General features: G+C 31.7%; 1 protein-coding gene across 2 annotated transcripts in view; it reads left to right on the forward strand.

The window, feature by feature from the left end:
* The window catches only part of LOC139491887 (uncharacterized), a 62,858-nt gene that overhangs the window by 20,699 nt on the left and 25,477 nt on the right, over positions 1 to 16,682 (forward strand). For both annotated transcript variants that reach the window (XM_071279803.1, XM_071279804.1), the window contains exons 4-7: positions 4,059 to 4,130; positions 4,829 to 4,900; positions 10,474 to 10,619; positions 12,364 to 12,471. In XM_071279803.1, coding sequence (XP_071135904.1) covers positions 4,059 to 4,130; positions 4,829 to 4,900; positions 10,474 to 10,619; positions 12,364 to 12,471 — 398 coding nt within the window. The remainder of the gene's footprint in view (positions 1 to 4,058; positions 4,131 to 4,828; positions 4,901 to 10,473; positions 10,620 to 12,363; positions 12,472 to 16,682) is intronic.

Below are 16,682 nucleotides of genomic sequence, written 5' to 3' on the forward strand. Positions count from 1 at the left end.
TGGTTTTCAAGTTTGAATGGTTTTACACTAGTCACTTTGTCGAGCTCCCTTTAGCTTGCTGTTCGGTTTGAGCTAAGGCTCCGTGCTGAAGACCGAATTTTGACCTATAATAGTTGACTTTTACAAATTATGTCCAGGATGGAGAGTAGTCTGATTGGCACTCATACTACATCTTCCTATATCTATATTAGGTGATATTCCTAAAAATGAGTGAACCGCGTTAACTTAAATACTTTGTAAACTGGGGAGATTCGTCACCAAATCACAGTAGCTCCTGAATTGTGAATAAATAAAATGAAAACGAATTTTGTTTTTCCAGGTTCCACGAGATCTTTCTATGTTCTCCTGACTTTGTGGATGGTTTCTTGAACTGTAAATCAATTTGATGTTCATATATTTGCAGAGGCGTGTAACAAATCATTTAATATCTGAATCAAGGTCACTTTGTCATATGTTTGGGTCTTCAAATTCAGCGTTTATCTCACAAAGCTTAATAGCCACTTTTTTAAGCTCTTATTAGACAATAGTCCCAACCAAACAAATCTTGTGAACACATCAATTGTTGACGGAATATATTTATACAAGAAATCTTCTATTTCTTCTATGAGCTATCGCATATCCACAATGTCTACATATTAAAAAGAAGATGTGGTATGATTGCCAATGAGACAACAATCCACAAAAGACCAAAATGACACAAACATTAACAATTATAGGTCACCGTACGGCTTTCAACAATGAGCAAAGCCTATACCGCATAGTCAGCTATAAAAGGCCCCGATTAGACAATGTAAAACAATTCAAACGAGAAAACTAACGGCCTTATTTATGTAAAAAATGAACGAAAAACAAATATGTAACACATAAACAAACGACAACCACTGAATTACAGGCTCCTGACTTGGGACAGGCACATACATAAATAATGTGGCGGGGTCAAACTTTCTTTTGGTTGTTTGGCATCAATGGGTATACGTGGTGCTTTATTTTAAAACATTGCGCGATTTTGTCTCTATGGATTGTTACCGATTCCGAAGTTAAGTTCTTTAATATGATGGAGTTTTCTTTCCCAATCAGCTTTGCTTAAAATGTAAACTTTTCTATACATTTATTTCTCCCACAAAATCCTGGTAATTTGTTAACCTAGATATGAATCAATTATCAGTTTATATAATAAATCCGGCAAATAGTCTAATTCGGTAGTTCACATTCGTGCAAAAGGAACGAAATTGTAGTAACGACATAAGGAAAATATCACGATATCAAATGTGAAACGGATATTCCAGAACGGTCATCCGACTGCTACATCTACTAATGCCTTATAAATTAACATTATGGATGATTTTGCAAAGCATTTGCAGGAAGGCAGGTTTTTTTTACCACCAGGGCAATTATATAGTACGTAAGATTTATATTAGTGCACAGAATATTTACTTGACACTTGTTATATTTTTTTTTGAAACGCACAGTATATTTAGTTTTCATTATATAACCTTTGGGAGAAAGTTTAAATGTTTAAAACACGATGTTAGACAGTGATAGTAATTTTATAAAACTAAGAATGGAAAACCTTAACAAAAATATGTACTAGGTCAGTAAAAATGAACGTCATACTAAACTCCATCACATATAAATGAACTAAAATTAACAATCATACAATACTTATACAGGCCAGAGGTTCCTGACTTGGGACCATCGCAAAAATAATGCGGGGTTAAACATGTTTTGTGACATCTCACCACTCCCTTTATACCTCTAGCCAATGTAGAAAAAAAGACACATCAATACGCATATTTAAAACTCAGTATAAATGAAATCCGAGTGTTCGATGTCAACTTCAACTTCAACTTCGTACTTGTTTGGCTTTATAAATATTTGGCTTTATGAATATTTTGATATGAGCGTTACTGATGAGTCTTATGTAGACGAAACGCGCGTCTGGCGTACTAAATTATAATCCTGGTACCTTTGATAACTATTTACAATCAGAATAAATAATAAGAGAAAATAAACAAAATGACAATTATGCATGAATAACCAAAGAACTACGACCAGTGGTATGCCAAAGAACGTCTCGATATTATTCTAAAAAAAGTTCATCGGAAGATTCAAAGACCTTGTTGATAAATGTTTCGTATCAACTTCACAAAATACACGGTAGTCTTGAAGTTAAGTTCTGGGTACTGACGTTGTTTAACATCTCAATAATGTGTTATACTATCTTTTATTATACTTTATGAATACTACTTTTGCTGTTGTTTTTTTTATGGATATTCATATGACGTGGATCGGTACTTGTACATCCCGTCATTGTTCTATGATGATTCTCGTATTATAGTCTTTCGTTTGATAATATGCTTTTTGGTATTTCGTTGATATATATGTCGTGGTTGTGTACTTATACATTTAATTATTGTGTTATTTTAAAATGCCATTCCAAATCTATGGCAGATGATTTTAAGTCCCAATCTATGTCGAATGTGACGTCATGCCATTTTAATTCTTTGGCAGATTTTTTAATATCCTAGTCTATGTCAAGTTTTGTAATTTCTTAATCCATGACAGATTTTTGCTGTTTTAAAATCGATTGTAAAAGTTGTGCAAATTGAAAACAATGCAGTACATACATGTATACGACCAATGCACGACAATTGAAGCTAGTTTATAAACATTTTTGAAATAAACATTCCATAATAGTAAACAACATCGTGATGGTAAGCAAAACATCCGTTAATGATGAGTTTATATACCTTAATATAGACTCCAGATTGAAATGATGTGCCCCGTTATAAAGAATATTTTCGAATATGTATCTGTTTAACTCAGTCATCAAACCAACTAGTAAGTCCCTTAACAAAAAGTAAGATTTTTCAACTAATATTTATTTCATCGTAAATATATCTTTTTTTATTTGAAGACGATTCAAATCAAATTGGTATCTGGTGATTTTATCTTTCACTTTATAAACTTAGTCAGCCGTACATAAACAAATATTTACTATTAATCCTTTTTCTGTTATATTCTGTACTGATAAAGCGGTGTCATTGTACGTTTATAGCGGTGTTCTGTACTATTATTTGTCTGTTTATCTTTTTATTTTTATTTGCCGATTTGAAACAGAAGTGTACGAGTTGTCCTACGCTTCATAATAATGAACTGAACTTGACAGTCACTTAACATGCATGCAAAAATTGACTTGGTTACTTTTTCTACACATGTTCACATTCAAGTTTTGCAATCGATGAGATTGTCGTCGTAGAAAATACTGTTGTTCATGTTTGTCTATTATCAGAAAATTGGTTTAATTCTTATTGTTCTAAAGAAATGTTTGAAAACAAACCGAACGTATAAAAGTAATCGTTTATTCGCACAAGGTCAAACAATACGTCAATACACATCGGAGGTCACGCAGGTTCAAACAACACTCGTCAACAGCAATACAAAAACGTAGTCCGGCAGTGGTTGGAGCTTTTAAGTATAGTATACAGATATAGCATAGCGATATCTGTAGGGCTGTATTTGTATAGTTAGACACACAATTGCAGGATAAAAGTTATCTAAATGTTTCTAATTTATCTTTAATCATTTAGATTTGATTATTTTGACATGAGTAACCTTCTTTATTCCAAATTTACTATAATATGCTCAAATGTTTCGGCATACTACATGCACTATGATGATGAACATTATATCTATAAAAAGACTGGCCAGAAATAATTAGTACATACCTTTTCTTTTTTTTTATTTCTGTGAGTGTGGACATTTTTTATAGAAAGATATAATAAAATAATGCTAAAATTTTCATCTTGATAAAGGTCGTCGAAAATAGCACGAACAAGAGCTGGTTTCTATTTGAAGTTTTTTTTTCAGGAGTAACTTATACATGAAAGACATACAAAACACGACAGCTATGATTAGTATTTCGGTATTAGTTAAAACAAGTTGCAACTAAATGTAATTCCCGGATAAGTGTATCATTAACTACGCCACTTCCAATTGCTTATGATTTCTACAGATAAATGGTATGCAAAAATAAAATTTTAAACTGTTCTTTGTAGGTATATTAACGACAATAAAATTACCCGGATAAATGAACACTCATTTGACGGATTATCGGCTCTAACACATTTGTAAGTACATATATACATTTGACCATGTGCTACTTGTTTGCTTCTGTAAGTAGCACTCTTAATGATAAATTACTCATGCGAATGAATATGTTGTGAAAGGTATATCTATGGCCATTTGTTTAGCTTTTTGGAAAGTGAAATTTAATTTCTCTACCTACTACAGAAATGTTTGTTATAATAATTTAGTAGCACGTTTACTTTGGAACTTTACGCAAAATGTAAATCATTGTATATTCATAGAAATGAAACATGTTATGAAGCAGTCAATCATGTATGTCGTTGACACATGACATCAATCCAATAAGCACACTTTATGTATATGTGACTCGATTAACAAGCGGCATGTTATTTGATAAACTGAAATAATTGTCTTATCTGTATTGGATCTGTTCTTTTGCATCCATTGTCATATTCGCATAAGAGTTTAAATGAACTTCACAGGAGAACTTATGCAAATATAAATGGCAGGTAATTGTCAGATATTCTCAATGCATGCCACCACTTGCATTGACTGAAAATGGTCCAGCTATTGCATAATACCGTCAAACAGATACATCTTTGTGTTTACATATTCATAAATTACAATGTGTTAAGTTTTAAACCAGATTTCTAACAAACTGGACTTACGCCACTACCAGCTGCCTATTATTTCTCCAGATAAATGTTATGCAACAAAGAATTTGAAATGTTCTTTGTAGGTATATACACGGCAATAACATTACCATAATAGATGGACACTCATTCGACGGATTGTCGGCTTTTACACATTTGTAAGTATATACATACATGTTTATATGACCAAGTGCAACTGGTTTGCTTTTGTATCATACACATATACACTACTAATACTAAATTGTTCATGTGAATGTAAATTATGTGAACGTTGATATCTAAACCAATTGCGTTTAGCTTTGTGAAAAGTAAATTTAAACTTCCTTACAAATTGATGAAATTTGTTTTATAATAAATAAGTATCGCGCTCACTTTGAAACCTTAACTAAGATATAAATCGTTTTGTATTCATATAGATGTAACTTGTAATGAAGCCGTCAATCATGTATTTCATTTATGACACATTCAGCACATTAAATGTATCCGTATCCCAATTTACATGGGGAATATATAAATATTAAAATTATCGTCTTATCTGTATCTTTTCCGTTTGACTCTATTTTTGAATTGATTGTGAATAAGCACGGCTTTTGACTCAATCAAGCAGGAGACGCTTACCTTAAAACTATAAGGAATTTCTGGATAATTTTAAATATTTTCACCTTTCTCTGAAAATTATTCTATTAAAACTTTTGATTTTTGAACCCTGTATACACCATCCCTAATGTGACAAAAATTGCATAAATGAAATAGTCTACATTTTTTTTCAACATAATAAATGGTGTCATACGCTATAAGTTTATTACTTTGGGATACCACAAAGTATATTTTGTTGATAGTGAACAAAAGGATAATACATGCTACACATAAAAACAAGTGATCAGGATACTGGAGGTTCTTGTTGACAATATATTTGTTGAATTTGTAGGTAGTCTTTATCAACAAATTGTCGACATTCGTTTGGTAATTAATTGTGTGCCAATCAACTATAATGAAAGTGAAATAGCGGCATAATAATTCGCTTTTAGCAGCCAGTGTTTATCCATGTTTATCAAATTAAGCTTTATGATGAATTATTCACTTGCAAGTGAATGATTCGACCTCATTTAATCCGTATTCATGTTAACTTCATTTTAACCCCTTCGCTATAGATAGATGTCGCATGAATTATGTGCGTGTTTGTCGATTTTAAGTGAAACAAAGGTAAATCATATGAATAAGTGATTCGATCCTAAAAAAATCATTCTTATACAGGTAAAAATGACGATTAACAGATACTTTCAATCTATAAATGAAATTAAATAGACCTAGGAGAATCTAATTCCATGAGTTCCGCTATCTGTTTATATCTGTATTTATGTTTATATCGCTTATATGGGCATCGCTGGTACTTGGGAGGTCAAATCGACAGTATTTAGAAGGCGTCTAGACTAAAATAAACACGAAGCGAAGCTACATTTTATTATGCCCATGTTTTGTAAACTGTTGATTTTAGACTTTTTAGAATTTGGATAAATGTCAAATTTATGAGAATTTTTGTCAATTCGGTGAACATGAATTGGACAGCTACTGCCAAGTTAATTTTTTTAGACTTATGCAGGTAATTTGATTTCGTTGTAAACCTCACGTTATCTGAATTTTGTTAAAGGGGCACTAGCTGTCAAATTCATGGTCACCGATTTGACTCAAATTATCATATTTGATTTATAACATTGTAAAACATTTATCCAAACTATCAAAAGTCTAAAATAAACAGTTTACAGAGCATATGGTAGATAATATATAGGTTCGTTTGGTATGTATTTTAGTCCAGACGCCATCTAATAACCTATCGATTTGACCTTAGATGACCATAAAAGCGATGTAAACATAAATAAAGATATGAATAGATTAAACCAACACGTGCAATTGGATTTTTATAGGTCTGTTTGATTTTATTTTATAGATTAAAAATAGATGTTTCTCATTGTTTTTAACCGTATAAGAATGATTTGATGTGCATCGAATTAGTAATCAAATGATTTACCGTAGTTTCACTTTCATTGTTGACATTCTTTTTCTTTAAATACAAATGTAACCAGTACACGTACAATGCATGCGTTGTCAATCTCTAGCTAGGGGATAAATTGAAGTTCACATGAATACGGATTAAAGAGGTTGACTCATTCACTTGCAAGTGAATTACTAATTATCAATGTTTCTAAGCGTAATTTGACAAAATTTAAACTTTTTGGCTGCTAAAAGCGAATTGTTATTTCACTATTTCACTTTCATTATTGATTGAACAGGAAAAAAAAATCAAACTAGATTTTTTATATATCTCGTAGCTAGTGCCCCTTTAAAACAGGTATCTTGTATCGTTTGGTGACCATGTTGTTAACTGGGGACTACTTAAAATGACCCTTAGACAAATATATTTTGTCTTTTTCAGATAGTGTTCGCCACTTTTTTTCAATTTTCCGTGATATGAATATTTGAATTTTGTATGTATAATGTGCAAAATATACTACTTTTGTTCTTTTGAAAAATGAAAATAACATTACATAGATATTGGAAGATGTGGTATGAGTGCCAATGAGACAACTCTCCATCCAAGTCACAATTTATAAAAGTAAACCATTATAAGCCAAGGTACGGTCTTTACCACGGAGCATTGGCTCACACCGAACAGCAAGCTATGAAGGGTGCCAAATAAATACTAGTGTAAAACCATTCAAACGGGAAAACCAATGGTCTAATCTATGTATAAAAAAACACGAGAAACGAGAAACACTTATGAACCATATTTACAAATGACAACTACTGAACATCTGACTTAGGACAGGTGCAAACAATTGCAGCGGGTTTAAATGTTTGAATGGTACCAAACTTTTACCCTTATTTCAAACAATAGTGTTACATCACAAAATAGAAAAAAACACTATAAAATAGCATTTCGAATAGCTTAACTCAATCAAAAGAAGTAGTAACACAAATGAACATACACTGAACGAATAAATTTGATCTATAATACAATGCGAATACAAAGTTAATAAAAATAAGGGATGAATGATTAAATTATAAGTACAAATGTATTATACCGCTGTGAAATGCTAAACAGTTCCAGAAAAGCATCATTTTTACGGCATTTGCATTATCAAAATTTTAGACAGGTAAGAGAAAATAATTTTGTTATTAAGTATAATTCTTCTTGTCTCTTTATAATATATTGTTTAGGAACACGAAGACATTTTTTTGTATATACAGTATAAAAGGAGAGAGGAAATAATTTGATGTTCATAGTACAAAGAATTGAACATTGACAGCAATTACAAACAATTATCAAAGCTAGTATAAATACCAGCTATAAGTTAACATTTTGGGGCCCTTTATAGCTTGTTGTTCGGTGTGAGCCAAGGCTCCGTGTTGAAGGCCGTACTTTAACCTATAATGGTTTACTTTTTAAATTGTTATTTGGGTGGAGAGTTGTCTCATTGGCACTCACACCACATCTTCATATATCTATTATATAACACAAAAGCATTACAAATAGTATCAATAGGTCAAATTAACAAGAACGTACGATTCGAGAGCACTCGCAGTTACTGACAGCTAGTTAGAAGCCAAAACAATTAAGAATAAAACAAAATCATGCATTAGAGACTTAAATCAACTAAAACACATCCCAGGGATCTAGTATTTTAACGTCGTGAACAGTCACAGAAGTAATAACTTGTGCAATGTCAAAAATAAATGTATCGACAGGCACTAGGATAGTTGGGAGCTAACCTCTGTATAGATAATATGAACGTGTGTGTATCTTTTTACATCCCGTTTGAAAAGAATATAAATTGAGTTATGTTTTATATGCTGATGACAAAATCGATATATGTGCCAATGCAGAATATATTCAAAGATCTTATTGCAACATTGGTCAGATAACCTTTACTAATAAGTTAGTGTAAAGGTACAATGAGTATATACGGATTACATAGTGATTTCCGCGCCTTTCGTACAATATAACTGTAAAATTTAGAATGTGAAATACCATTTTAAATAAGTTTGTTTACAGGTAGAGCCCTATTTACCAATCAAATCTGTGTATCTATGAAAGAATTTAGTAAAAATTTTAAGTTATTTATGGAACGAAATCCCTGACCAAATAATTGAACAGTATTGCATTGATTACGTTCGTTAAAATCTATGTCATCACTTCACACGGGCATAACGAACGAGTTGGGATATATAAACACCGTATGATGAAGTCAACGTAACATCGCCGTTTAAAAAGGAAAGTTAACAATTGGGAATGAAAAATCGTCTCGTTTGTCGTAAATTTAAGAATGGAGTTTCCCTCTACAAAATAAATTGTCTGAATCTAGAAAATACAACTACTGTTGTTTATCTAAGATTAAGTTAAAGTAAGTTCTTTTTGGTAAATTTTGGTAGTATATGGATGTTGAATTGATAATATAATGTTATTAACTGACAGTTTCTGTATTGGCCCTGTTATAAATTCGAGAATTTATAAGAGGGTCAATACAGTAATAGCCAGTGCATAACAATTGTATTTAAAGATTTAAATTCTTTGCTAAAAAACAAAGAACCTACCGTGAAGAAGATATATGAATTCAAATCTAAACTTGTCTTTTAACAAATGTTTTACAGTCACAATAGACTTTTTGTCAACATTGGTGTATATCGTGATTTCTCGTCTTTGTACTTAATCTATGCTATTACACTTTATTTTATCTAGAAAATATAAAGTAGCTGGGGAGAGCAAATCAAAAAGTTGCTCTATTGAATCATCTGCGTTTGAAATAAAACAGTGATAATAATCGAAAGTTTTTCTAAAACAAGCTGTGAAATATTTCCGTTTTTAGACGTTACAAAACACGGAACAGGATTTAAACTTTGTTCATGTTATTCTAGTTTACCAAAAAATTAATACAATAAAATATATTTTACGCATAACGATATGTCAAAGTTAAGAAAGCTTAGGCTTGAGAAAATTAAAATTTGAATTGAAGGTTCCGTATTTGCTGTTTCATAGAGAACATGTGTTGGAACCAGTAGATTAACAAAACAAAATATATATGAATATTTTATACCCCACTTCCCCCCCCCCCCCAACCAAAAAAACCCAAGAAAGAATGACTTTCAACTTATTTAAGCTTACCCCATGTATATAAAAAAAACGATACGATATGATTGCCAATAAGAAACCCTTTACAAGATTCCAAATAACACAGAAATTTTACACTTACATGTATAGGTCACCACACGGTCTTCAACAATGAACAAATCCCATACCTCATAGTCAGCTACCTGATCACAAGTGTATATCTTTGAATGCTACTTGTATACTATGACGCATTTTAATATTCAGTAAGCATTCCCTCGATAAACAGTTGTGTAAAAATGGGAACAAACTGCAAAATGGATTGACTTCTAAGATTTACAAGAAACAAAAAACTAACAAAAGAAAAAAGACTCAAACTATTAAGAGTACTTACAGTTACCGAAACTACTTTAACGTTAAATAAAATTAATTACAAATTAACATAGTTATGCACATCGGAAGGGATTTTACACAAATGCAAGGGGAAATAAAAAAACGCAAACAACACTAAGTAATAATTTAACAGTCGATATAGTAATCAAAATGACATTTTGTTTTACTGTTTATATGGCATAAATGAACGATTGCTTTTTTTGCTTTAAAATTAACTCAATTTTTATTTTATAACAGGTACTTAGAAGAAAATACTCTGGACTGTTCCAAATGCGAATTAAAAAAGTTTAAGGCTTTTTTGCTTACTACTAAGCGTGTATTTGTTGCCTATGCATCGTGCGATGGCAGGCCCTTAATTCATCACAACTTCAATAACTGCAAAGGTAATATAATACAGACAATATTTGAAATAAAGAAACAAAAATAATGTCCCTGTAGAATAAAAAAGTAATCAACATGAATTCCCCTCTCAAACAATGCTAGAGACATTAACAATGTACATGTACTTAAAGATTATCTTTGTTTATATATGAGACAATATCTGAAAAAGTCTAATTTCCATGTCCCACCTTTCACCAGCAATAATTTGTTTTTTCAGGCATCTTTTTTTTTAAATTTTAAGTTTAAGTATTAAGTAGAGTATGTAATGCACCAACTGCACCCAATTAAACATTCTTTTTAATATTTCTTCTAATTATAAAATATTATGTTCAAACCCCCCATTAATCATGGTGTCCCCTGTTATTTTCTTAAAATTAGATCATTCAAAGAATATCTAAATTAAGTAAACAGCCTTTCTGTTACCAACTCTGTCCTGTTACCGTTGTCCTGTTATTCAAGATTCTTTCATGTTACCGACATATCTGACTATATTTTAGTATATTTATAAACCTATTTTATTGCAAATGCTAAAATCGATAATTGGCATTTGATAAACTATTGCAGGATATACTAGTAAACCACAAATAGTGTCTTAAACTTATTCCCTATTCCCATTAGAAACTTTTCAAAATTGATTCACTTTGGTAACAGGAAAGAACTGGATTTTTTTGTACCATTGTTAAAATTGCCATTGTTAAAATTGAGAAAGGAAACGGGGAATGTGTCAAAGTGACAACACACCGACTATAGAGCAGACAACATTAAATTGTAACCACATAATTACAGGTCTGAAGACATTTTCTTTTTGCCTAAAATTAGTCTTTTTAAGATATTGTCTCATATGAAGAAGTTGTTAAATTCATTGACAACACACGTGCGCCCTTAGTTTCCTAGCGATAATTTTTCATATCACTCTATTGTGCCTAACAAGAAAATTGTCAGTCAATAAGATCAAAGGAAAAGTCGTAAATATCGATAATACAAGATAAAGGCTATTACTATGAACATAGGCATTACCTACAGTTCAACAATAACGAATTATCAACGTGGTGTTGTTAGTTACCAACAGAATGGATACATATCCATCCTGTGGCAAGAGAAACCCAACGGATGACATATGATGAAAATTAACTGCTGCATGTAGCCTGTCCAAAGAGTTGTGCTTGTTATGTTTTGTTATTTTGTTGGTTTGCCCTTGCTTTTTCTATTGTTTTCTTTGGTGTGTTCTGTTTAATAAAAACCGTTGTAGTGTCCCCTTAGTAATAGCTCTCCTGTTGGGAGCAACATCAGACCAAAACTAAACAATGAGTTAAAGTTACACTTAAGATGCGTCTTATTATACGGTGAAGATTGAGGATATAAACAAAGGTCAATGTTCTTGCCTTGAACAAAGATATATAAGTAAAAAAATTAAATTGATGAAAGAATGGACTTCCTATTCTTTATGATTCACTTGAATATGTTCTAGTTATACTCGCGTTAGGTTTAATTTTCTTTTAAATTTCGAACCATTCAGAGAAGAGTCCAGCAGCAGTTGAAACTACTACTCAGCACCAACAATTTTTAATTTGATGTTCTTCTGTAAAAAGATTTTGAAGTTACAATTTTACTGAAATTGGTATTTGTTGTGGTTGTCATTAGGTGCATTTAACTTATTTTTGCCGTCAATATGTTGTTATTAGTTAGTGATAACACATTTATGGTTTGGTCTTGGTATAAAACTTTGAATTTTACATTTTTTGTCAGAAACAATAACGACAGAAGCATTTCCATCTTCTGCTGGAAAAGATAACCCAGAAAGTACAACTGAGAGCATTACAGGTAATCAAGCCAGTACAACGAAGAGTACTACAGGTAAGACCGATCCTTGTGTAATTAACGAGTAAGAGGAATATATACTCATTACGAAAAATGGAACACACGATAAAAGATAATTTAATCCAACGTTGATAAATAATAAAAACAGTATATATATAAAAAAAACAGATATAAGTTTGTTATCATAGATAGAGGAAGATGTGGTGTGAGTGCCAATGCGACAAATCACAATTTAAGAAGTAAACCACTATGATGATCATGTTTATTAGAAATTATATACTGCTGATACTGCTGACAGTGGCAAGCAGCTATTCACAATACTGCAAGCCGTTCAAAAAAATGAAAATTGTCATCAATTGCGTATGAAATGACTTGTTTCAAAATATATATCGCAATCTTAGTAGTATGAGGTTTAACAAGATATAAAATTAGAACTAACACTACTGTCTGCGGAGACTCAAGTACCAAGTCAGGAATATGACTTTCTTTTTATTTGTTCCGTTGATCAATATCGTTTGATTTTAATATCAGTTTTTCCGAATTCGTCCTTTTTGAATTAACATTATCAGATTATAGTTCAGTTTATTTGTTATTTTTTGTTATATTTTACAAATCTAGATGTAAAACTAAATACACACTAAAGGATAGATAATATGGTCAATACGATAACGTGTAGTATAAGACCTTTGGTCTTTTGCGCAAATTGTCTTCTTATATTTTTACTTTTATCTAACTTGATATTCATGTTTTTTATGTTTCTATAAAGTAAAATGAATTGCTTGAAACTTTGAGTGACAGTTTAGTCTTAGATGTATGATTTGTTTATAAGTTATTAGTGGCTTTGAACTAGCCGTCTGTAACTGCGAGTACTCTCAGATATGTACTTAGTGTCATTTTGTTGGGATGAACAATTTATTTTGTTTTGATGCACCCTGCCACGTACACTTGTATTTGTAGTATTTGTAGTATTTGTGTTTTTATCAATCTGGTCAGTTAAGCCTTGTTCAACTGCTTTATATAGTTCGTTCTTATGTTGTACTGCCCAAGGTTAGGGGGAGGGTTGGGATCCCGCTAACATGTTTAACCTCGCCACATACTCTATGTATGTATCTGTCTCATGTCATATATATACTTATAACATATGCCTTTGCAAGTTATCAACATTCAACTTGTCCATTAGGGGTTATTTTTAAATTTTGTATAATTTCAAGAAATTATTTGGACTCTAAATATAAAATACTAATATAAAATACTAACCTCTACCCTAGGTTGACAAAATAGATACATTTATCAACCTTTATATTGATTGGATCAATTTACGATTTATAATGAATAAAAAATTTGAACTTGACAGTAATGCATGAGAATTGGAAGGTAAGAACATAGCTTTGCTGCACTATATTCATATACATATTCAACATATTACTAATCAATGGGTTTAAAAGCCAATGGTACGCATATTTCTTTTTGTAAGTCACAGATTTGATTGGATCTGACCCATGACCCTCCTAGGGAACAATTGTGACCTTTGGCCACGTCAGTATTGAATTAAAAGTTGCCCAGTAAACTATCGATGTTAGTCAAATTGTATTATTTATTGTTTTGTAGGTATAAAACAAACTCAAAATATCGTTTATATATCGTGTGGAGTTGGCTTTTTTCTCATTCTCAGCTGCAGTATAGCTTCTTTTCATGTAGGCAAAAAATATCAAAGCGCACAAATAAATAAAAAATCGGGACGAAATCAATTTATAAATATAAATAACGGAACTGAGGTTGAAAGAGACGCTCAAATGAGCCCCAACATTGCGACATCCAGGGGAAATGGTCAAGATGATGCCGAAATTGACGAACTTGAGATGCCAGATTTAAGTTGATTGTCAATACATATGTTTAATAACGACAACTCAAATGTTTCGTCTGATAGAATTCGACTCCCGACCGATGTCTATCTGAACCAATATCAATCATTGATGCCTCATTTGCAGCAGCCCTTGAACGTTAACAAGAATTCCGATGAGTATTGTAACCCTGGAGAAGAGAACAAAGCATATACCAATTTATATCAACCTCTACGGTCAAATCAACAGTCTGAAAACAATTTGCAAACTGTACCAGTATACACTATTTTGAAGTTATAGAGGAACCAATCGGCAGTAAAAAACGATCAAATCATAAAACCTGCTTCGGACAAAATGATGAGAAACACATCGAAAAGACAGATCAATCATGTCAATCATGTCAAAATCAGTACGATATGTGTTTACTTAAGGCATGTCAAGGTTGAATTTCAATAAGTAAGATTTTTAAAAACAGAAATGTAAAATATTTGAATAGTTCATGAAGAAATTGTAAAAACACTCTCCGATATGACATATTATAAGCTATGTACATTATTTTATTTGATGCCATTTTGTCCAAGGTCTTATTTATCTTTTTGTTTTGCATACTGGATTTAAATACTGTATTGCCATTGTATTATACATCAAATGTATTCGTTCAGTCGTATAAATATATTTAGACTCGTTTGGGCTTGTATCATATTTTCCCTCCGGTTTATATGATCCGTTCATCCTATATTGACTCTTAAAATTCAAGAGTCTTATCTAAAAATGAGGGTACTTTTTATATGGCCTTCCAAATACCGTTTCGATCCATAACATCACTGAAGAGACATTTATTGTCGAAATTCGGATCTGGTGTACTTAAAAATATTCACACCGTATGTTTGTGGCATAACATCGTGGCCACAAGTTGAAAACAATTTCTGTTTAGTATTAAATTTAAATTAAGATCCATTTTGTTACATCTTGTGATCAATTTTATTTGGCAATCGCCAATGGCAGTCAGCAGGGTTAAAATGTTAGTCGAATGCGTTTTGTTTGAATATACTTTTTCACTTTTGGTCTTTTGGAAAATGTTGTTTGTGCTGTTTTTAGACCCTTCTACAACGAATTTTTTTTTACATGCACACGTATAATAATTGCGGTTTTTATCCAACGCAATCATAGGTTTGAACGTAGTTTTCAATTTAGACTCGTGTATACTGTGGATTCATTATTATTCGTTGGATACCAATTTTCGTGGCTTTCGTGGGAGGAGTCTAACTACGAAATTAAATTTTCAACGAATAACAAATTTTCAATAGGCTTGTATGCAGACTTCGGCAAAACCACGAAATAAAATATCCACGAACATGCGAGTTTTCTTTAATCCACGAAAATTTGTACCCACGAAAATAAATGAACCCACAGTATATATATATATGTAAACATCAGATCTGTGTACGACCTCAAATCTGTGTCCGTTTTTCAAATCTATGCCCAATCGAGACGTCAATCGCTAATCTATGTCCAAAAAATGATTCGGCCTCAAATCTGTGTCCGATTTTCAATCGCGACATCATTCGCAAATCTGTGTCCGTTATGAAAAAGATAAGGTCTCAAATCTGTGTTAATTTAAAAAAAAAAATTTCCAATTTGTTTCGCCATGCGCAAGTTTATGCCTGTCTAATAAGTTTGGCCTTATAGGTTTTTTTATTTTATTAAGTAATTTACCATAATTTAATATTAAGTTGGAATGTGTTCATCATATATGTGCAAGAGCCGAAGTAAAGTATACGTTTAAGAAAATCCGGCTAAATTATTTAGCTGGTATTTATGATATTGTTTCAAGCACGGTCTTACTATGTAATGTTAACCTTGCTTTTGTCATATAAACCACTCGTACAATGTTTGTTTGGTTTGAGTTAATGCTCCGTGTTGAAGGCCGTTCTTACACCTGTAATTGTTAACTTTTCATTGTTTACTTGATAACAATTTGTTATGTTTTACGTCGATGAAAGGACATAGATTTGAGCCAAAAATGGCAATAGATTTGAGTAAATAAAGGACATAGATGTGAAACAATATTGGACATAGATTTGAGACAATAAAGGACATAGATTTGGAACGTCTATGACGCAATATTAAAAAGGACATAGATTAGCGGAAAGGACATAGATTTGAGGCCGGACATAGATTTGAGGCTTATATATATATAACTCGTCTAAACATGAACCCAACAATGTTAGATCTACAAATTTGCTTTCGCAATTTTTTTGTTCTTCCCTTTAACTTATCGAGTTAAGCCATTTCAATTAATATGTTATAGTGTGTTCGTTTGTGTTGTAATGTTGTACGCCTGTTTAAGGTTAGTTAAGGTTGGCGGTTGTTTAAACGTTTAAACCCGCTAATTGTTTTTTTTTG

The sequence above is a fragment of the Mytilus edulis genome, chromosome 10 (genome assembly GCF_963676685.1).
Source record: "Mytilus edulis chromosome 10, xbMytEdul2.2, whole genome shotgun sequence".
Taxonomy (NCBI): domain Eukaryota; kingdom Metazoa; phylum Mollusca; class Bivalvia; order Mytilida; family Mytilidae; genus Mytilus; species Mytilus edulis.